Genomic DNA, 22,641 nt, shown 5'->3' with positions numbered 1-22,641 from the left:
GTGAACAAAGGGAAAGGAAAAAACAACAGCCTTGTTCTCCCCAGCCTCTTCTTTCTCCTCTTCCTTCTCAGGGTGTGTGTATGGTGGGGGTGGGGGGGTCACATCCGGGGCCCAGGGTTGGGACCCAGGCAGGTCTGCTGGGCACATAATAGCACAATTGAGTTTCACTTCCTGTCAACCCCAGAGCTGAGGCAAGATGTTTGGGGGCACAAGGAGGGGCCTAGGGTTGGTGACTTTAGGATTCTCTCTTGCAGAAAGGTCTATTGATCCATGCATCCTTCTAGTTAAAGGCTTCATTACGCATTCTCACCTCTAATAATCATTAGTAACAAGACTAAGGACAAGATGCTGACCCAGTGAGGCTGAAGTCCAATTGTTGCAAGAGAGCAGGGGTTGGGGCACCTGGGTAGCTCAGTGGTTAGACGTCAGCCTTGGGCTTGGGTCGTTATCTGGGCGTCCTGGGAGTCCTGTGTCTCTGCCTCTTATGTCTCTCATAAATAAAATAAATCCAGTTAAAAAAAAAAAGACAGCAGGGAATAAGAATGGCAGTGTTAGAACACTGGGAATAACTGTGTATTGAGTGCCAATCAGTGTTTAAGTAAGTCTTTTAAAAATTTTTATTTATGTATTCACGAGAGACACAGAGACCCAGGCAGAGGGAGAAGCAGGCTCCCTGCAGGGAGCCCAGCGCGGGACTCGATCCCGGGACCCCAGGGTCAGGACCTGAGCCGAGGCAGACGCCCTACCGCAGAGCCACCCGGGCGCCCCTAAATGGGTCTATTTGGGACCTTCTGAGCTGGGCCTCTGGTGCGTGACAGGAAGGTGGGGCAGGGGATGGACCAGAAGCGACGACCTGAGAAAACTTCAAAGCTTTCTATCAAAGTTTTAGGAAGTTAGTCAGTGCTCTAGCCTCTCTCAAGCGCGTGCGGCCTAGTGTCGGAGGTAGGCCCTGAGGCCGGCCCCTCGCGGTGCAGGGGACGTTAACGTAGCCGCAGCCCGAAGCGGGGGGCCTGGGGGTCAAGGATCCGCAGGGAAGGGCAGCGCAGCGGGAGCGCGGAGCAAGCCCCAGGAGAGGAGCCTGCCGCCGGCCGCTCCCGGGCTGCGCGGCGACCTCTGGGTCCCTCCGGGGAGCGGGAGGCACCGGCCGGCGGGCGGAGGGAGGGGCCCTGCACGCGGCCGGCTCCGGCTCGAGGCCCGGCGCCCAGACCTGCGCCAGGTTAATGAGACTCCAAGTGGCTCCGCCCAGAGGCCTCCGCCCTGCCCTCCGACCCCGGGGCCCGGCCCGAGGAGGCCGCCGGGCCGGCCGGGGATCTCGGCGGCAGCCCGGGCCGTGCGGGGCCGAGCGGGCGGCCCCCGACAAGGCCGGGCAGCCGGTGCGCGCCCGAGGCCCCGGGGCCCGGGGGCAGGGCCCGGCCTGACCCCTCTACCGGCCCGCGCTCCGGGTGCCGGTGGGCCTTGCCCCTCTTCCCCGAAAGCCCCGGACGGACGGAGGGGTCGCGCCCCGGAACTTCTCTCACACGGACCAGGCGCCCGATATTGGTATCAGTGGCCCTACTAGAGCCTCCGGCTTTTATTTTATTCAAGTCTTTAGCTTCTAGCTGCCTTTAATCTTCAGCTCCTCCGCCGCCTCCGTCCACGAAATGGTGCAGTCTCCCTTTAAGACTAAAATGGTGGCTGGCTACGATCTGGACTCCACTTCCGGTGGGGAGGGGGGCGGGACCCCAGCCCGCTCACGCCGGAAGTGGTTTGCGTTTTCAAGATGGCGACTCCCTATGTAACTGACGAGACCGGCGGTGAGTGCGGGAGGCGCGGAGCCGCTTCTCCCCGGGCTCTCGGGGCAGGGGTTCGGACTTGGAAAGGGGTCTGTGCCCCGCCCATCTCGGGGCCCCTCCTTTTGCCCCGCCCTCCGGACCGCCTTCCCCATTCATTCTCTCCTATGGGGTGTCACCTGCGCCCCCTTCTGGTCTCGCGTTTGGGGGTCCCTGTTTCCGGTCACCCAGACCCTGGGGTCCTTCAGTGAGGTCCCTGCTCCAGGACCCTCCTAGGCCCGTAGCTTTTCTCCAGCAGCTGGAGATCCCATATCTCTCTTGGCTGCTCCAGGCGTGGGAACTCCTATACTCTCAGTTCCCTCCAATTCCAGCTTTACCCCTGCTCCCCTCCCCCACCTGGCAGCTGTACCTGCCCTGTGCCCTACCCCAGCCCCGTCTTGGTTCTCTTCCTCGAAGCTCTATCTGTTAAAGACCTCTTCGTTGCCATAGAGTGCTTTTTCCATTCTCTCCCTCGCCTTCATTTTTGGGTCACTGAGGTTCAGAGGTGTGAAGGGAAGAGGAATCGAGTATAACTTTCAGCTTGAGTTTTCTTGATGGCATCACCCTTCTGTACCTTCTCTGGTGGTGGTGGTGATAAAAGTCGAGGGATCTGAGGTGGAAGAAGGCAAACAGGAGGTGTCTAAGTGGCCTCTCAAGCCCTGTGACAAGTTCATAGAAGCCATGATTCTGGCTAGAGAAGAGTTTCCGGCCTGGCTGGTGGAGATGCTGAGGTGTATGGAGGTTGATGTGTTGAACACTGGAAGTCAGTATTTTCATTTTGGTTTTGTCCCATCCTGATTTCCTCATCTTTAGAAAAATGTGCCTAGGAATATCTACCTGGTGACGATCAAGTAAGATAGCATATGTGAAAGCAATTTATAAAAAGCTGTACAAGGCTAGGCTAGGTGTTACTGGTTTTTGTGGCCTTGGCTGTGTACATGCAGTCTCCTGTAGACGTGACACTGTGTGTGCTGCTGTGCTCTGAATTGTGCCCTTTATGCTTCTTGCTTTGCTACTTTCCATGTTCCTTAGGTCTCAGCCCACCTCTCCTTTGGTATCTTATGACAAGCCAGGTCTCTGCTACTTGTCTCCAGCCTCACATTTCAAAGTGGTGCACAGAACCTATTCTGTTCTCTACAGAAGATCCTTCTTCTACTGGCTCCTTTTAATGTGAGCTTTGAAAATATTACTTACTGTTCAGTATACTTTTCTTTATTCAACTATTTTCTTAAAACCTATTTCACAAAAATCCAGATACCACATTTCACTCTACTGCCTTTTTTTTTTTTTACTTTGTCTTACTACTTCCAGATCATTGACCTACCACTGTCACTCTAATCTTTGTGGAAGGTATTGCCATGCAATTATAGCATTTTCTCTAAAACCTCAGGGCCATCACTTATTGCCCATAAGGACCCAGACCTGTTGCATCACTTTTTTCTCCACTGTGTTTCTTGCTCTTTTTTTTTTTTTTTTAAGATTTATTTATTTATGATAGACATAGAGAGAGAGAGAGAGGCAGAGACACAGGAGGAGGGAGAAGCAGGCTCCATGCCCGGAGCCCGACGCGGGACTCGATCCCGGGACTCCAGGATCGCGCCCTGGGCCAAAGGCAGGCGCCAAACCGCTGAGCCACCCAGGGATCCCCTGTTTCTTGCTCTTATTCTCAGTGTCTCCAGCATCTTTGAAATATTCTGGTCTTATAGTTCCTCAGCACAAGATGGTTGACTTTCCTTTGTGTTTTTTTTGTTGTTGTTGTTGTTTTGTTTTCCCTTTTTTTTTTAAGCTTTATTTTTTTTATTTTTATTTATTTATTTATGATAGTCACACACACACACACACACACACACACACACACACACACACACACACAGGCAGAGACACAGGAGGAGGGAGAAGCAGGCTCCATGCACCGGGAGCCCGACGTGGGATTCGATCCTGGGTCCCCAGGATCGCGCCCTGGGGCAAAGGCAGGCGCTAAACCGCTGCGCCACCCAGGGATCCCTGTTTTTGTTTTCCTGAGCCCAGCTGAAAGCTTGCACTCAGGACCCTGAGATCAAGACCTGAGCTGAGATCAAAAGTTGGCCGCTTAACCAACTGAACCACCCAGGCGCCTCTCCTTTGTATTTTTAACGTAGCTATACATCGGGGCACCTGGGTGGCTCAGTCAGTTAAGTGACTGAGTTTTGGTTTTAGTTCAGGTCGTGATCTCAGGGTCATGAGATCCAGCCCCACGTTGAGCTCTGAACTCAGCACGGAGTCTGCTTGTCTTTCTCCCTCTGCTTCTCCCTCTGCTTGCTCTCTCTCTCTCTCTCTCTCTCAAATAAATGGATAAAATTAAAAAAAAATAAAGTAGGTCCACATCAGAATCGCTGCAATTAAGACCTACTCTGTAACACCACTTCCCCTTGAGATGATGCTCTCCTTTACTTACTTTAGCCTCCCACCAGTTACCTTTTTCACTATTTCATATCCAGAGAATCTGCTTTTTGCCCGTCTTAGGTTCTTGACCTTTCCCATTTGATCGCATCTACCAGTACCTTCATGACTACCTTTGAAGCTGCTCTGCTAGACCTTGGTGACTAGCCACTTTGATACTATCTTCATTGCTTTTCCTCATTTATTTTGAACTTCTATACTTAGCAAGCACTTCTGTTATCTTGAATCATACTCATCACCTATTTTCTTGGCTTCTACGTCTAGGCCACAGCACATGGCTAGAGAAAAAGTGCAAAACTAGCATATTCAGTGTAATATAACTTAGTGTTAACTTCTGCCAAGATCCCGGCTTCTCTCCAATTCTTTTTTCTTGGTTTGCTTACATTCTACCGTGGCTCTTTCCCCCAACCTTTTCCAGCGTTCTGTGACCCTCCCTTTTAATTCTCTCTCCTATGGCAGATGGCTTCACTTTTTTCCCCCCACTTTCTATTTCACTGAAGCATCAAGGCCTGTCATTTTTGTTTCTTTCTGTTCACAGCCTGATTTCTTGAATATCAGGTCTACACATACTGTTTTCATTTCCTTACTGCTTATTTGTCCCTTAATTCTTTACAGTTTTGTTAAATTTAGTCTGCCCAAAATCGATGTAAATTTTTCCTTCTTTATTTCTGTTAGTGACATCCTTGTCCTAGCCAACCCCAAATCAACTTTCTGCACCATCTCTCTCGTTTTAATTTTATTATTTTTTTTAAATTTTTTTTTTATTTATGATAGTCACGGAGAGAGAGAGAGAGAGAGAGAGGCAGAGACAGAAGCAGGCTCCATGCACCGGGAGCCCGATGTGGGATTCGATCCCAGGTCTCCAGGATCGCACCCTGGGCCAAAGGCAGGCGCCAAACCACTGCGCCACCCAGGGATCCCTCTCATTTTAATTTTAAATAGACTTTATTTTTTAGAACAGTATTAGATTTATAGAAAACTTAAGATGATACAGACAATTCCCATATATGCTATACTCAGTTTCCCCTGTTATTAACATCTTAACTTTACATTAGTATGGTACCGTTATTACAATCACTGAACCAATATTGATACATTACTATTAACCAAAGTCTATACATTATTCAGGTTTCCTAGGTTTTTTTTTTTAATTTAAGATGTTTATTTATTTATTCATGAGAGACAGAGAGAGTGAGGCAGAGATCCAGGCAGAGGGAGAAGCAGGCTCCATGCAGGGAGCCCAACGTGGGACTCGATCCTGGGTCTCCAGGATCAGGCTCTGGGGTAAAAGTGGCGCTAAACTGCTGAGCCACCCGGGCTACCCAGGTTTCCTAGTTTTTACCTAATTTTCTTTCCTGTCCCAGTTTCCCATCCCAAATACCACATTACTTTTACTTCTCATGTCTCCTTAAGCTCCTATTGGCTGTGATAGTTTCTCAGACTTTCCTTGTTTTTGATGACCTTGACAGTGCTGAGGAGTACTAGTCAAGTATTTTATAGGATGCCTCTGTTTGGAATGTGGCTGATATTTTTCTCATGATTAGACTGGGCTTATGTGTTTTTGTGGTACAACTGCAAAGGAAAAGTTACGTTTTCATCATATCAAGGGTATGTGTCATGATTTTTTTTGCTATTGATTCTGACTGATCACTTGGCTGAAGTAGTGTTTGTAAGGTTTTTCCACTGTAAAGTTACCCTTATTTTTATTCTCTTTTCATACTATCGTCTATAAGAAAGGCTCTATTCACAACTCGCACACTTAGGAAGTTATGCTTCCTTCTTAAAGATGGAGTATTTACATATGTTATTTGGAATTTTTCTGCAGATTTATGTCTTCTCCATTGACTTATTCAGTCGTTTATTTATAGAAATAGGGACATTGGGTTATACTCCAATACTATTTGTTTTATTGCTTAAATGTTCCAGCTTTGGGAATTGGGAGCTCTTTCAGTTGGCCCTGTGTCCTTTTGACATACCCCCAACAGTGTAGGTTTTTGTTTTTATTTTTTTTTTAGCTCTAACTTACTTTCTCGCATTAGAAGATGCTCCAGGCTTGTCTTTTAGACTTCCTGTCTTGGTCCTAGAATCAGCCATTTCTCCCAAGGATCCCCTGTTCCTTTTACTGGAGAATGGTATGAAGAAACCAAGATCAGGGGTGCCTGGGTGGCTCAGGTGGTTAAGCATCTGCCTTTGGCTCAGGTCATGATCCCAGGGTCCTGGGATCAAGCCCCGCATCAGCTCCCTGCTCAGAGGGGAGTCTGCTTCTCCCTCTCCCTCTGCCCATCCCCCCACCACCTTGTTCATGCTGCTCTGTCACTCTCTCAAATAAATAAATAAAATTTAAAAAAAAAAAAAAAACCAAGATCAGAGCACTAGGTATCTTTGTTGTATTTGTTACTCTTTGTTGCATCATCTTTTATTCCTCTCATTCCCCATCCTCTGACACACACCAGTTGTCAAAATGTCATTCTTCTATTCCTATTGCTGCCATTATTCTTATCCCATCTTCAGTACTTGTCAGCCAGCTGGCCTTGAGAATTTTAAGCTTTGGGAATTTAAGCCTTAGTTTTCTCATCAATTAGAAAATAACTCCTACAGACATAGGATTTTTGTGAGAATTAAAATTAATTAGTTACTTTTTTAAAAGATTTTATTTATTCATGAGAGACACAGAGAAAGAGAGAGAGGCAGAGACACAGGCAGAGGGAGAAGCAGGCTCCCTGCAGAGAACCTGATGCAGAACTTGATCCCAGGACCCCGGGATTGTGGCTTGAGTGCCCGAGTCAAAGGCAGACGCTCAACCACCGAGCTACCCCGGGCACCCTGAGAATTAAAATTTAAATGAAGAATACATCTCTGGCACATAGAAAGTGCTCAGCAAATGGATCTGTAATTATTATTGTTATGTAAGGATTATTATATGGATCAGAAGAGATTGTATATGCAAAGTATCAAGCATAGTACTTGAGTCATTCTGTGTGTCTGATTAAATTCCATTTTCCTTTATCCTGCAAATATTGCCGTGACTTCCCAAATAGTTGTCCCTATCTCCAGTCTCTGTACTAGTTCACATGACACACTGTTGCTAGAATACCATTCCTTAAGGACAGATTTACGTATGTAATTTTTGTTCCATGTAAATCATCCACCCAATGTCTACTCTTTAGTTTGGCACCTGTCCTTCTGATCTTTGTTTTTTCTGTGCTTTTTTAAAACATTTTTGAATTTGATGGTATATACACTTATATTTTACCTTTCCACCTTATGCCAAAAATATTTTTCCTTGATATTAGAAACTCTTTTTAAATACTTAAAAAATACTGGCAGAGTGTTTCATTGTTTGGGCACACATTCTCTCTTATGTTTCTTCTGTTATTGGACTTTTAGATTGTTTCCAGAATTTTTGTTAGAAGAACTGTATGAATATTTTTGTGCATAAGTTTAAAAAACTAATGTATTCATATATTAGAGAGAACAAGCAGGGCCAGTGGCAGAGGGAGAGGGAGAAGCAGGCTCCCCGCTGAGCAAGGAGCCCAATGTGGGTCTCAGTCCCAGAGCCCTGGGACCATGCCCTGAGCTGAAGGCAGCTGCTTAACCGACTGAGCCACCCTCGCACCCCTTGTTGCATATTTTTTTTGCCTGCATTTAGGGTTATTTTCTTAGGATTGAGTTTCCAGAGGTAGAATTACTAAGTTAGAGGGTACAAGTATGTATTTATTTGTTATTAATTATAGAGTTAATTCATGTTGATTGTAGGAAGCTTGGAAAATGTTTTTGTAAGTAGTATAAAATATAAGTCACATGCATATTCAGCAATTCTAGAACCCAAAGAAAACTATAGTTACACTTTCTTTTAGTTTTCTTTCTATGCACATATGTAGCATATCTATAATTTTACATAATGGGATCATACCAAATGGCTATATTTCTCAAAATATGATCCTCAGAATGCTTGGTAGCCTTATGAGATGTGCTACAAAATAGTAAAAACAAAATAAATAACAAAAATAAGGTTCCTGTGGTCAAATAAATTTGGGAAAACTGTAAATGACCCTTTCATTGTGGATATTCACATGAATGAGAACACATTAAGTCATTTAAGTCCTGCTGATAAAAGCAAACTTTTTGTTTATGTTTAAGCCGGAATTGCCCAAAATTTATTTAACATTTTTTGGGGTAACCTTGTTAATATCTTATGGAAGTGTAGTGTTTTATATAAGAAAAGCTTTGGAAAATGCTGGTAAACAATAGGATTACCTTTTATTGTCTTGCTATGTAAGCCAACTTGCTTTCTAAGGGGTTTTACCACCAATGACTGCTGGTTTATTTATTTATTTTTAAAGATTTATTTATTTATTTATGAGAGACACACAGAGGGGCAGAGACACAGGCAGAGGGAGAAGCGGCCTCTCTGTAGGGAGCCCGATGTGGACTCGATCCTGGACTCCTAGGATCATGCCCTGAGTCAAAGGCTGACACTCAACTGCTGGACCACCCAGGCTTCCCTGATTGCTGGTTTAACCACGTCTTTACACTGGTATTCTCATCTTCAAAAATTCTACTACTTTGACAGATGGAAATTATATTTTTTATTGTTTTATATTTATATTTTCTTTGATTATTAGTGAGGTAGAACTTTTTTGTATCCATTTATAACACAGTGTGCAATGGTATTGTAAAATGCACAGCCTGTGGAACAAACCCACAGCCTGGGTTTGAATTCTGCAGCTTATTGACTGTAACTTTGGGTAAGCTATTGAATTTCTCATCATCTGGTAGCTGCTCTTTTTGGAATTGTGAAGTTTACACGTATACCATTCACTCTTAGATAGTACTCTTTAGTACAAGCACAAACCACTTTTCAGTATAGTGTCACCACATGCTAGGTCTCTGCCTGTAACCCCCTGGTGAAACTGGGTGAAACTGGACGATGCTGTAGAAGGCAGAAAAGCATTGTGCCTTTGATCCTGGACACATCTTTAACCCCTTGAAGACCCTTAACTTCCAGCTGTAGAGGTAATAAATACCTGTTGTCTAGAGTCAGTAAAGAAACCTATGTAAAGTTCCTGATGCAATGTAGCCACTTGTTAATAAATTCCCTTTTCTATGGGTTTTTAACATGCTGTGAGTTTTCTTATTGCTATGATTTTGCTGGTTGTTACTCCTCTTAGAAGGCCCTTTCCCTTCCTTTCTCTGCCTGCATAAATAGCCACTCATCTGTCACTGTTATTACTACTTCCTACCTAGTATTTAATATTTAAGATCAGGTCCCTGAGCTTCTCCTGATTTCTTGTCACTTTCCCCTACCAACCAGGGTGTGGTTATTTATTCTCTTGAGATCTGTTACCAGTATGTGTCAGTGTCTCTTAAGATAGCTAGACATTGATATTTTTGTTTTTATTCCTTGCCTAACTTGCCCACCCTTTTTCTTACTTAAGACCAGAAATTGCTTGATATATTTTTTAAATATTTTATTTATTTATTTGACACAGAGAGAGGGTGCACAAGCAGGTAGCGGCATGCAGAGGGACAGAGAAGCAGGCTCCTTGCTGAGCAGGGAGCCCAATGTGATCGATTCAGGGCCTAATCCGAGAACCCTGGGATCATGACCTGAGCTGAAGACAGATGCTTTATCACCCAGGCCCCAAATTGCTTAAAAGTAGGGACCATTTTATTTCCTCTTTATAATCCCTGTAGCATTTAGTAGGGTACTTTCTCATAGGAAGCTTTCTTGCTTGCTTCCTTTTCCCCTCCCCTCCCCTCCCCTCCCTCCCCTCCCCTCCCCTCCCCTCCCCTCCCCTCCCCTCCCCCTCCCTTCCCTTCCCTTCCCTTCCCTTCCCTTCCCTTCCCTTCCCTTCCCTTCCCTTCCCTTCCCTTCCCTTCCCTTCCCTTCCCTTCCCCTTTCTTCTCTTTCTTTCTTTATTCAAGAGAGACACAGAGAGAGGCAGGGACACAGGCCTAGGGTGAAGCAGGCTCCCCATGGGGAGCCCAGTGAGGGACTCAATCCCCAGGACTCAATCCCCTGACTGGGGGATCACAACCTGAGCCAAAGGCAGATGCTCAACCACTGAGCCGTTCAGGTGTCCCCTCATAGGAAGCTTTTATTATTTGTTTGTTTGTTTTTCATAGGAAGCTTTTAATAAGTGTTTATTATATTTAATTAATTTGTAGTCTGGTTTCTGACTACTTTTCTGAAGCTATATTCTTGGAGATAACTAGAAATTTCCAAATTGCCAAAATCAGTAATCTTTTTCTTCTCAATTTTCCTTTTCCTTTATCTCTGTGCATTATTTAATACCGTTAATCAGGTGTCCTTAAAATTCTTTTGGTCTCCATGGCCTAACACTATCCATCTCCCCTTAGAATTGCTGTTACTGCTGACACCTTTTCTTTCTTGAGGAAGATGATCATGACGGTTTTTCCAGGGTCATTCCTCCATACTGGATCTTTTCTTTCTATATTTTCTCTAGGTGTTAGAAACCACATCTGGGTTCTTGGCCCGGAAGTCATCTCCAGGCTCAGATCTGTCACACAGATCTCCTTTCTTACTTGAAGCAGGTCACAGGGATTCGACACCCCTTTAACAGTCACTTCCATCTAACCTCTTAGAGTTCTCCTAGGCCTTGCTTGCTGTCTTGTTTCTTCACTGTGTTCCTGCCGCCCCTGAAAACGAGGCCCTTTACAGTTTAAAGCAACAGATTAAGGATTACGAAACAGCAGATGTGGGAAAATAACTAGATTTACCAAGTTCTTATAGTAGTCATCTCTAATCTGTAGTTTTTTACTCTCTCAAGGGGGTTACCTGGAAATCTTGATATCCTGCCCTTGGTTTTTATTTCTAGGGGTAGGAATCTCCAAACCACTCCCTTCATTATGACTTTACGTTTGGATACCATGAAGGCCAGAGAATAGAAGCAAGAGAACATAAAATAGGTGATAACGGGTTATTTGCATCCCAGAGCTTCCAGTGAGGATGGATGACCCTGTCTTTTCTCATCCATTCTTACTGGTCTTAAGCCTTGAATTATAATCTTTGTGCAATTATCTTAAATATCTGTTTCAAGCATTGTCCTTTTCTCCTTAATTTCATGTAAAACACTGCCTGTCTAGAATTGAATTAGTTATTTTCACAACAGTGTCATCTTCTCTGGACTTTCTTTGTGGTCTTGTTGTTTTAATTCCAGTATCATTAACATACAGTCGTTTCAGGTGTTGGATTTTCTTTGTATCATCAGTGATTTTTATTCTCCAAATTTTGCACATTCAAGAGTGATACTGTAATTAGTTTGAGTTCCTATTTATTGCCTTTCTTCCTCACTAGAATGCATGCTATAAAAAGGCAAGACCCTTGCTTGCTTTATTTCTTGTTGTATCTCTAGCTCCTTACAGTGCCTGGCACAACATCAAGTGCTCAATAAACATTTAAAATCCATGTGTGGATAAGTATTATTACCGTATGCCCAGTTTACCCACAGATACGTTGTGAAAAATAAGAGAATACATGTGAAAAACACCAGATTAAACCCATACAGCACTGTTTTAATGATTCTGTCCCTCTCATTCAAATCTTGGCAGTCTTCAGGCTCAGGTCAACTTATTCTTCATAATGAATTTCTCTTTGATTTTCCTTTCAATACCCATAGAGACCATTTAAATCGGTTTTTTCCTTATTGTGCTATTATTTTCATTGGTTCTATTTTTAGTTTATATTACACATTTTGAGGTTAATCCTCAAGCACTGCTTTGAGCAGATCCTCTGTATTCTGGTTTTGGCCTTCAGTGTTCTCCCACAGTCTGAAGCTTAAGTCCAGACTCAAGAGGAGGTTGGATAACTTTCATACTCTGACTAATTTATTTCTAGTCTCTTTTCCTATTACATTTGCTTTTGCCCAAAATATACTAGGTTCTTGTTCTCTAATGTGATGCTTAAATTTACTTATTTATTTAAAAAGAATGTACTTATTTATTTACTTATTTATTTAAAAAATGTTATTTATTTATTTGACAGAGCACACAAGCAGGGGGAAGAGTGGCAGGCAGAGGGAGAGGGAGAAGCAGGCTCCCCAGTGAGCAGGTAACCCAAAATGGGGCTCAATCCCAGGACCCTGGGATCATAATCTGAGATGAAGGGAGACTCTTAACTGACTGAGCCACTCTGATCCCCCTAAAATAATTTTTAAATTTTTATTTATTTTTTTTAAGATTTTGTTTATTCATGAGAGACACAGATAGAGGCAGAGACATAGTCAGAGGGAGAAGCAGGCTCCCCGGAGGGAGCCTGGTGTGGGACTTGATCCCCTGTATCCTGCCCTGAGCTGGAAGGCAGATGCTCAACCACTCAACCACTGAGCCACTCAGGAGTCCCTGAAATAAATTTTTTAAAGATTTTATTTATAAGTAATCTCTATCCCCAGTTTGAGGTTGGAACTTGCAACCCCGAGACCAAGAATCACATGCTTTACTGACTGAGCCAGCCAGGCGCCCCTCTTTATTTATTAATTTGAATTAATTACAGCCTTCTATGGGCCAGGCCCTTTGCCTCAGAGATCAAAGACAAAGTCTCTATTCTCAAGGAAGTACACAATTATGTTCATCATTAGCATAATAAAGCCAAAACAGGTGCCATGCACAAAGGTATTGCACAAAGGGCTACTTCTAACCTGGTTTAGGGTGGAAAGGTCAGGGAAGACTTGACTGAGTTTATACTCGAACTTGGCCTTTAAAGACCAATAGGAATTAACTAAATAAGAATCAAAGAAAGTCTATTCCAGGCCAAAAGAAGCAAAGCAAAAAAAGCATACATAATAAGAGACACAGGTCTGGTGAGATTTGTGAATATTTCAGTGGCTCTAGTAGAGTATGAGTGACTTGGTGCTGAGAGACTGGACACTAACAAGGCCTTTTGTGTGTGGTCCTCTCCTCCTTGTAAATACCCTGAAGGCAATAGGAATACAGAAAGGATTTTTTTTTTAAGATTTTATTTATTTATTCATGAAAGACAGAGAGAGAGAGAGGCAGAGACACATGCAGGGAGCCCAATGTGGGACTCGATACCAGGTCTCCAGGATCATGCCCTGGGCTGAAGGCGGGCGCTAAACCTCTGAGCCACCCAGGTGTCCCCAGAAAGGATTTTAAGCGGGGTCCTGACTAGTCTGATTTGTCCCTTTGTGTTGTCCCATAGGCCTGAAATACTTCCTTTCTTGCCATTTCTCATAACCACACCCCCCACCTCTACCTGCCTAAATCCTGCTTATCTTTCAAAGATCACAACAGGTCCCTGCCCTCCACAAAATCTTTATAAATCACCAGGCCAAAGGTAATTTCACTCTCTATTTTGTACCCATTCTCCAAGCCATTTAGGTTTGAAACCTAAAATGAGATTCTTTTTTTTTAAACATTTTATCTTTGGGGATCTGCATGGCTCAGTTAGTTAAGCGTCTGCCTTTGGCTCAGGTCTCAGGGTCCTGGGATGGAGCCCCCCCCCCCCCCCCCCCCCCCCCCCGTTCTACTCAGTGGGGAGTCTGCTTCCTCTTTCTCTGTCCCTCCCCCACCTCGTGTGTGCTCTTTCTCAAATAAATAAAATCTCTCTCTTTTTTAAAAGATTTTATTTATGAGAGACAAACAGAGAGAGGCAGAGACATAGGCAGAGGGAGAAGCAGGCTCCATGCAGGGAACCCGACGTGGGACTCGAGCTCGGGTCTCCAGGATCGCGCCCTGGGCCGAAGGCGGCGCTAAACCGCTGCGCCACCAGGGCTGCCCTCAAATAAAATCTAAACAAAACAAAACTCGAGTGACTGACTATAAAGTTTAAAAAAAAAGATTTTATTTTTAAATAATTTGCACACCCAGCATAGAGCTTAAACTCAACAACTCGAGATCTAGAAATGCACGCTCCACTGACTAAGCCACCCAGGTGCCCCAAATGAGATATTTTTAAAACCCACAATAAAATAACATTAATGTGCATTCTTAAAAAGAAAGAATATTTATAATCTAATCACCTGACTTCATATTGCACATTCTTGTCTGAACTTAAAAATATGTATAACAGGGAGCCCCGGTGGCCCCGCGGTGTGTCACCACCTTTGGTCTGGGGTGTGATCCTGGAGTCCCAGGATCAAGTCCCATGTCGGGCTCCCTGCATGGAGCCTGCTTCTCCCTCTGCCTGTGTCTCTGCCTCTCTCTTTCTGTCATGAATAAATAAATAAAAGCTTTAAAAAAATAAAGAAATATGCATAACATTTAATGAAATGGTGTATTTATATAATTTAATTATGTTTTACATTATGTCATATTATATTATTTAAAATTTTGTTACTTTTAAAAATTATGTCTTTTTAAAGTTTATTTGAGAGCGAGTAGGAGAGAGCACAACGAGGGGGAGGGGCAGAGAGAGAGGCTGACTCCCTGGCTGAGCAGGGAGCCTGACTCCCGGTGCAGAGCTCCACCCGGGACTGTGGGATCAGGATGTGAGCTGAAGGCAGAGGCTTAACTGACTGAGCCACCCAGGCACTCAGGTCTCTTTCAAGTTTATTTATTTATTTTTAAGTAACCTCTACACCCAACATGGGACTTGAACTCGCGACCCTGAGACCAAGAGTCGCACACTCTTCTGACTGAGCCAGCCAGGCACTCCATTATCATTTTTCATGGATGTATTATACACCATTCCTGTATACCTGGACTTGAAGTTTGCTTTTAATTTTTAGCTCTTTATAGATAATGCCACAATTTTCACCTAATTATCTCTCCCTTTCTTCTTTTTCTGTTTTTGTGTTTTCCTCTTGGTGTATTTCCTTAGTGCTAAATTGTGAAGATTGGAATTACTGAAGGTGTTCAATTATTTTTTACTTTAGCTCCTTACCCCTCCTCAATCAGTGACTTCCCAGGTGTTGTTGATTCTTTGCTAATTCTTTTCCGGCATCAGTCTCTTCCTTTCCCTTTTCACGGTTTCAAACAGTTCTGTTTCTTGTGCCAGGGTTATTGCACCCTTTTTTCCCCTGAGTCCTGAGTCTCCAGTGTTTTCCCTTTCCAATTCACCTTTTCATCCTGCCAGATTTCATCCTGCCCTAAAACACTGCTTTGGATAAAAGAGTCATTCATTGGACAAATATTTATTGAATGCATGCCAAGTACCAGATAGTAACCTCCTTAGCTGGCATTTCAAGGTCTGCACGTTCTCCCCTCATTTACACCAGTTTACACCAGCTTTACACCAGCCTTCTAACTCAGCCACTGTCTCCCCAACAGGCCATCTCCATTATTCCCATGTGTGGTATTTTGTTCAGAATGAACTTCTGTTTAGAATCTATTCTGCAGGATCCCTGGGTGGCGCAGCGGTTTAGCGCCTGCCTTTGGCCCAGGGCGTGATCCTGGAGACCCGGGATCGAATCCCACGTCGGGCTCCCGGTGCATGGAGCCTGCTTCTCCCTCTGCCTGTGTCTCTGCCTCTCTCTCTCACTGTGTGCCTATCATAAATAAATAAAATTAAAAAAAAAAAGGAATCTATTCTGCCTCCTTGTTCACTTATGAGTTTGACTCTTTTTTTTTTTATTAAGATTTTTATTTATTCATGAGAGACACAGAGAGAGAGGCAGAGACACAGGCAGAGGGAGAAGCAGGCTCCATGCAGGGAGCCTGACGTGGGACTCAATCCCCGGACTCCAGGATCACGCCCTGGGCTGAAGTTGGCGCTAAACCGCTGAGCCACCCGGGCTGCCTTGACTCTTTCTTTAAAGCCCAACTCCAGTCAGTCCCCTTCCATGAAGCCTCAGCTTTTTCATTCTTCAGTTTATACTCCAAAGTATTGCATTTAGCCAAGCAGTATGCTCAGTGCCTCTCTTTCATTCACCAGAAAAACTTCAAATTCCTTGACCTGGTGTTTAAGGTTTTCCAGGATCTAGCCCCGTTTTTTATTATTTCCTAACAGGAACTATCTGATTCACTTGGATTCCTCTTATTTTCTGTTCTGTAAATACTCCTTGCCCCTTCCACATCCGTGCCTTTCTTTGCCTGCTTGTTCTTTGTCCCATCTCTTCTATCTGTCAGATCTTAACTATTTTCTTTAATTTTTTTTTTTTAGTTTTAATATATTAATGATACTTTCATTTTGAACAAAAAGCCAGTTCATGGAACAATATATAATCCATGTGGAAGGCCCTGGACTTGACTTTTTCTTTTTCTTTTTCAAAACTTTCTTTCTTTTTAAAAACTAATACTTAAAAAAATAAAAAAACACATGGGGCACCAGGCTGGCTCAGTTGGTGGAGCATGTGACTTCCTCTCAGGGTTGTGAGTTCAAGCCCCACATTGGCTGTGGAGCCTACTTTAAAAAAACAAAAAACAGGGCAGCCCCGATGGCTCAGCGGTTTGGCGCCACCTTCGGTCCAGGGCGTGATCCTGAAGGCCTCAGGATCCAGTCCCATGTCAGGCTCCCTGCATGAAGCCTGCTTCTCCCTCTGCCTGTGTCTCTGCCTCTCTCCCTCTCTCTCTGTGTCTCTCATGAATAAATAAATAAAATATTTAAAAAAAATAAAAAAACACACAAAACAATACAACATATATTTGTATATATAAGATTCTTTTTTTTAAATTTTTATTTATTTATGATAGTCACACACAGAGAGAGAGAGGCAGAGACACAGGCAGAGGGAGAAGCAGGCTCCATGCACCGGGAGCCGGACGTAGGATTCGATCCCGGGTCTCCAGGATCGCGCCCTGGGCTAAAGTCAGGCGCTAAACCGCTGTGCCACCCAGGGATCCCTATATATAAGATTCTTAAAAACACTAATGGTATAAATAAAGATATCTATGAGGGTAGCAAGTATATATATTGATGGTTAATGGTTTCTATTACTGCTTCTAGATTACCCCTCTTAAGATAACTGCATTAAAAGCTTGGTATCTTGGTATGTGTCCTTCCATACCCTTCTCCTCGCCCCTGTGCACAGACCGAATGGACTGTTAAGTGCTGCTTCTTGCCCCCACAAGACTGGGAGCATACCTTATGCCAGCAGTTCTCAAAATGTTGTCTAGGACCCTTGGGGGTTCCCTAAAAGACTGTCAGGAGGTCTGCAAACATAACTTTTTATTATATACTAATGCTAATCGCCTTTTTTGCTGGGTTGACATTTGCTTTAAGGGTGCAAAATCAAAGGCGGGTAAAACTGCTGGCCTCTTAGCACCAATCAATCTGGTTGTACCAAGCTCCCACTCCTTGTGCTCTTCACTACTACGTGCTTACAGTAAATAATGTCAGTTTCACTTAAGAATATCCTTGATTAGGCAATAAGATTTACTAACTTTATTTTATTTTTTAAGATTTTATTTATTGGGATCCCTGGGTGGCGCAGCGGTTTGGCGCCTGCCTTTGGCGGAGGGCACGATCCTGGAGACCCGGGATCGAATCCCACATCGGGCTCCCAGTGCATGGAGCCTGCTTCTCCCTCTGCCTGTGTCTCTGCCTCTCTCTCTCTCTCTCTCATGAATAAATAAAATCTTTTTTTAAATTTATTTATTTATGATAGTCACAGAGAGAGAGAGCGAGGCAGAGACACAGGCAGAGGGAGAAGCAGGCTCCATGTGCGGAGCCCAATGTGGGCCTCCATCCAGGGTCTCCAGGATCACACCCTGGACTGAAGGTGGCGCTAAACCACTGAGCTACCCAGGCTACCCAGATTTACTAATTTTTTTAAACCTTGGCCCTTGAATACACATCTTACTTTTTTCCAGCTTTATTAAGATATAATCAGCATATAACATTGTGTAGGTTTAAAATGTGCAATGTCATGATTTGACACATGTATATATCATGAAATGTTTACCACAATAAGGTTAGATAACACATCCTTCACATAATTGCCATTTTGTTGTGAAAGTCTACTCTCCTAGCAGCTTTCAAGTATACAATACAGTTCTGTTGTCAGTGGTTACCATGCTGTACCTTAGATTACCCAGAATTTACTCATTTTGTAACTGAAAGTTACTCTTCTCTGTGGACTAAATGGGAAGCTTGGATGAAACACTGGACTGTACTGAAGTAAGGTGGAGTAGAAGGAAAAGCACTGGCACAATTGTCCACAAAGGGGCAAGCTAAACAAGCTTCCTTTTCATGGAACACCACTTTTACTTAAAAGAACCGCTGACAAACTAGTGATTGAGAACCGGGTATCTGATAGGCATTTTCCTGAAAGTGAAGGAACCAAACCTGTCATTTGAAAGAAAATTGACTGACAGTATCTGTTGCCAATGGTAAAATCCTAAACCTTCAAGTAAAAATTAGAATTCTGGAAAACTTGTATTTGCCACTGTTATCTTGACAGCTTGCTTCCCAGTAAAGACTTTTCTGACAAGACAAGATTAACAGATATGGGTGTTTTTTTAAAAAAGATTTATTTATTTATTTTAGAGAGCAAGAGAGCAGGAGGGGCAGAGGGGGAGGCAGAGAGAATCTCAAGCAGACTCGGAGCTGAGCTTTGAGCCCGATGCAGGGCCTCAATTTCTTGACTCCCAGACCACCACCAGAGCCGAAACCAAGAGTCAGATGCTTAACTGACTGCACCACCCAGGCACCTTGTTTTTTTTTTGTTTGTTTGAGATTTATTTATTTGGGAGATTATGGGGGGCTGGGGTAGAGGGAGAGAATCTTAAGCAGACTCCCTCACATATGGCTCCATCCCAGGACACCAAGGTCACAACCTGAGCCCAAACCAAGAGTTGGGCACTTAATCGACTGAGCCACCCAAGCATCCCTGGGTGTTTTTTTTTTTTTTAAAGATTGTATTTATTTATTTATGAGAAACACAGAAGCGAGAAAGGTAGAGACAAGAGACACAGGCAGAGGGAGGAGCAGGCTCCATGCAGGGAGCCTGACAGACTCGATCCCGGGTCTCCAGGATCGTGCCCTGGGCTGAGGGCAGCGCTAAACTGAGCCACCTGGGCTTCCCTGGGTTGTTTTTTTTTTTTTTTTAATATTGCATAGTAAAATGGATAATATTTCAAATAAGAGTGGAGGAGGATCCTGAAATAAAAATCTTTGAGGGTAACTACTCTCTACACTGTCCTGCAACTTGCTTTTTCCACTTGGTATATCATGAGCACCATTCAAGCCAGAGTCAGTGCACCTGACATTTTTTCCATCACAGCACGGTATTCCATCATGTGGATGATCAATGTGTACTCAGGGATTCATCTACTGATGGCCACCAAAGTTGCTTTCAGTTTTTGCTACTTTAATGCAGCAACAAACACCCTTTACATATATCCTTGTGTACTGGTACTTCTATATTTGTAGTATGGATTCTTAGAAGTTGACCTATTTTTCATGACCCATCTTTTATAAATTTTTTTCTTTTTCAAAGATTTTATTTATTTATTTATTTATTTATTTATTTATTTATTTATTTATTTATTTGAGAGCACAAGTGAGGAGGAGAGGGAGAAGCATGTTCCCTGCCCAGCAGGGATGGGGTCCATCCCAGGATCTGGGGATCATGACCTGAGCCAAAGGCAGACGCCCAACTGACTAAGCCACCCAGGTGCCCCTTTCATGACCCATCTTACTAAGACTTCCCCTCTCTACATCTCCAGTCATTTCTCCTTCCTACAATTTCTTATTTTTGCCCCGCTTTGGCCTCTTTTTCAGTTATTGCCTTTTGATGTCCCCATGTTATTGTCGTGTTTGTTTTTTTTTAAACTCTTCCTCTGCTTATCCTATCTTGCCAGCTAGACTAAAAATAGGAAATAGTGTAAAAATAGAAACTCCTGGAGCTCCTGGATCACTCAGTTAGTTAAGCATCCGACTCTTGGTTTTGGCTTAGGTCATGATCTCAGGGTCATGAGGTCCTTGTGTCAAACTCTGCACTCAGCGTGGAGTCGGCTTGAAGATTCTCTTTCTCTATCCCTCCCTCTGTGCTCTCTCTCTAATAAGTAAAATCTGGGCAGCCCCCGTGGCGCAGGGGTTTAGCGCCGCCTGCAGCCCAGAGTGTGATCCTGGAGACCCTAGATTGAGTCCCATGTCAGGCTCTCTGCGTGGAGCCTGCTTCTCCCTCTGCCTGTATCTCTGCCTCTCTCTTTCTCTGTGTCTCTATGAATAAATAAATAAAATCTTAAAAAAATAAGTAAAATCTTTATTTTATTTTTAGATTTTTATTTATTTATTCATGAGAGACACAGAGGCAGAGACACAGGCAGAGGGAGAAGCAGGCTCCCTGCAGGGAGCCCGATGCAGGACTCAATCCCAGGACCCCAGGATCATGCCCTGAGCTGAAGACAGACACTCAACCAATGAGCTACCCAGACGTCCCTAAAATAAGTAAAATCTTTAAAAAAAAAAAAAAAAAAAAAAAAGAACTCCTGAGGGCAAGGATGGTGTATGATACAGGGTTTGGGCACTCAGTGAATAATGATGAAAGGCGAATTGATGAGAGAAAAGGATGACTTCATGATTGCATTTGGTGGCTGGATGGGTGCTGAGGAAAGCTGTGTGCATTCATGCATTCTTTCAAATTGGGAACTATTTGAAAATTAGGAAGAGTAACTGTCTAACTTGATTCTGTTTTTGCAGGCAAATATATCGCCTCAACACAACGACCTGACGGGACCTGGCGCAAGCAGCGGAGGGTGAAAGAAGGCTATGTGCCCCAGGAGGAGGTCCCAGTGTGCGTGGTTAGGCGTGAGGAGGGGGTATTTAATAGGGTCTCAACAGAAAAGAAGAATCTTTTGATCCCAAGACCCCAGAAAATGGAAGGAGGGAGCAGATCTCTGAGAAAGAAGAGGAGATGGGGCTTGGATTCAGAGATGAGCAAGGGGGGTTTAAGTGCCTAGTCCTGTTCCTGTGGCTTCTGTTCATCAGAACGTCCAATTAGCATTCCGAAATAGGGAACTTTAAGACCTAGAGACCTTCCCACAGCCTGCAGAACAGAGGAAAATTGGACAGAGACCACAGGAGAGGAAGGAAGCAAGAAAGTGAGAGGGTGAAATGATTTCAAAGGTTAAGAAGGGGGATGCCTGGGTAGCTCAGCGGTTGAGCATCTGCCTTCAGCTCAGGGCCTGATCCCAGGTCTGGGGATCGAGTCCCACATCAGGCTCCCCATGGGGAGCCTGCTTCTCCCTTTTCCTATGTCCGTGTCTCTGTGTGTTTCTCGTGAATAAGTAAATAAAATCTTTCTAAAAAAAGGGGGGTTAAGAAGAGGGCTCCAACAGTCAGTGATTCTTTGAAACTGTTGGCCTCTCTTCCCCTGCAGGTATGAGAACAAGTATGTGAAGTTTTTCAAGAGTAAACCGGAACTGCCCCCAGGTCTGAGCCCCGAGGCTACTGTTCCTGTCACCCCATCCAGGCCTGAAGGTGGTGAGCCAGGCCTCTCCAAGACAGCCAAACGCAACCTGAAGCGGAAGGAGAAGCGGCGGCAGCAGCAGGAGAAGGGGGAGGCAGAGGCCTTGAGCCGGACTCTCGAGAAGGTGTCTTTGGGAGAGACTGCCCAACCCCCCAGTGCTCCGCCGGGCTCCCGGGCAGCCCCAGCAGCAGCCTCTGACCAGCCTGAGTCAGCCGCCACCACGGAGAAGGCCAAGAAGATAAAGAACCTAAAGAAGAAGCTTCGGCAGGTGGAAGAGCTGCAGCAACGGATCCAGGCTGGGGAAATCAGCCAGCCCAGCAAAGAGCAGCTGGAGAAGCTAGCAAGGAGGAGGGCGCTCGAGGAGGAGCTCGAGGACTTGGAGCTGGGCCTGTGAGGCCTTTGGGGAATAGGGAATGGACTGCAGAACAAACCATGGGGCTCTCTGGGGTCCTGGGGAACGTGGGCAGCAGCAGTCAGGAGGGGTAACCCCCCCATACTGACTCGCTTCCATCTCTCATGGCCCAACTCCGTCCTCCAGAGCCTGGCCTCGCCGTCATTCCTTCCCTCTTCTTCCCAACTCCTATTTTTTGGACTTTTCTCCTTCCCATTCCCAGTGTTGAAAATCTCAGTGACTACCCCAGGTACCTTTGCTGCTGATTTGGGTGTCTTGTTTAAAAGAAAATTGGGTGGGTGGGCATCTCTTGGAGAACTGAGGTTGAGGGTAGGTGGAGTACACCCAAGTCTTGGTTCCTGTTCACAGTGTTTATGGGTTATTTCTCCCTCCATCCCTCGCCTTTTTTTTTTTTTTTTTTTTTTTAAAGAACAGAATAAACTCAAGTAGACAACATGCCTGGCCTTGTCCCTCTCTTTTCAGCTTCTAATAGATGTTTTATCACCTTCAGTTCGGTACAGGAAGACAAGTGTTGGGAGTGATCCCTGCAATTTTTATTTCTATTTTATTTAATTTATTTATTTATTTATTCATGATAGTCATACAGAGAGAGAGAGAGGCAGAGACACAGGCAGAGGGAGAAGCAGGCTCCATGCACCGGGAGCCTGAC

General features: G+C 44.3%; 1 protein-coding gene across 1 annotated transcript; it reads left to right on the top strand.

The window, feature by feature from the left end:
* Positions 1 to 1,270: 1,270 nt before the first annotated feature.
* Positions 1,271 to 22,398, top strand: PYM1 (PYM homolog 1, exon junction complex associated factor). The gene is made up of 3 exons (XM_055329323.1): positions 1,271 to 1,793; positions 20,812 to 20,905; positions 21,491 to 22,398. Exons 1-3 carry the CDS (start codon positions 1,760 to 1,762, stop codon positions 21,972 to 21,974), a joined length of 612 nt encoding a protein of 203 aa, XP_055185298.1. The 5' UTR covers positions 1,271 to 1,759; the 3' UTR covers positions 21,975 to 22,398.
* Positions 22,399 to 22,641: the final 243 nt, after the last annotated feature.

The sequence above is a fragment of the Nyctereutes procyonoides genome, unplaced genomic scaffold (genome assembly GCF_905146905.1).
Source record: "Nyctereutes procyonoides isolate TBG_1078 unplaced genomic scaffold, NYPRO_anot_genome, whole genome shotgun sequence".
NCBI classification, from domain to species: Eukaryota; Metazoa; Chordata; class Mammalia; order Carnivora; family Canidae; genus Nyctereutes; species Nyctereutes procyonoides.
This window is presented reverse-complemented; position numbering and strand designations above follow the sequence as displayed.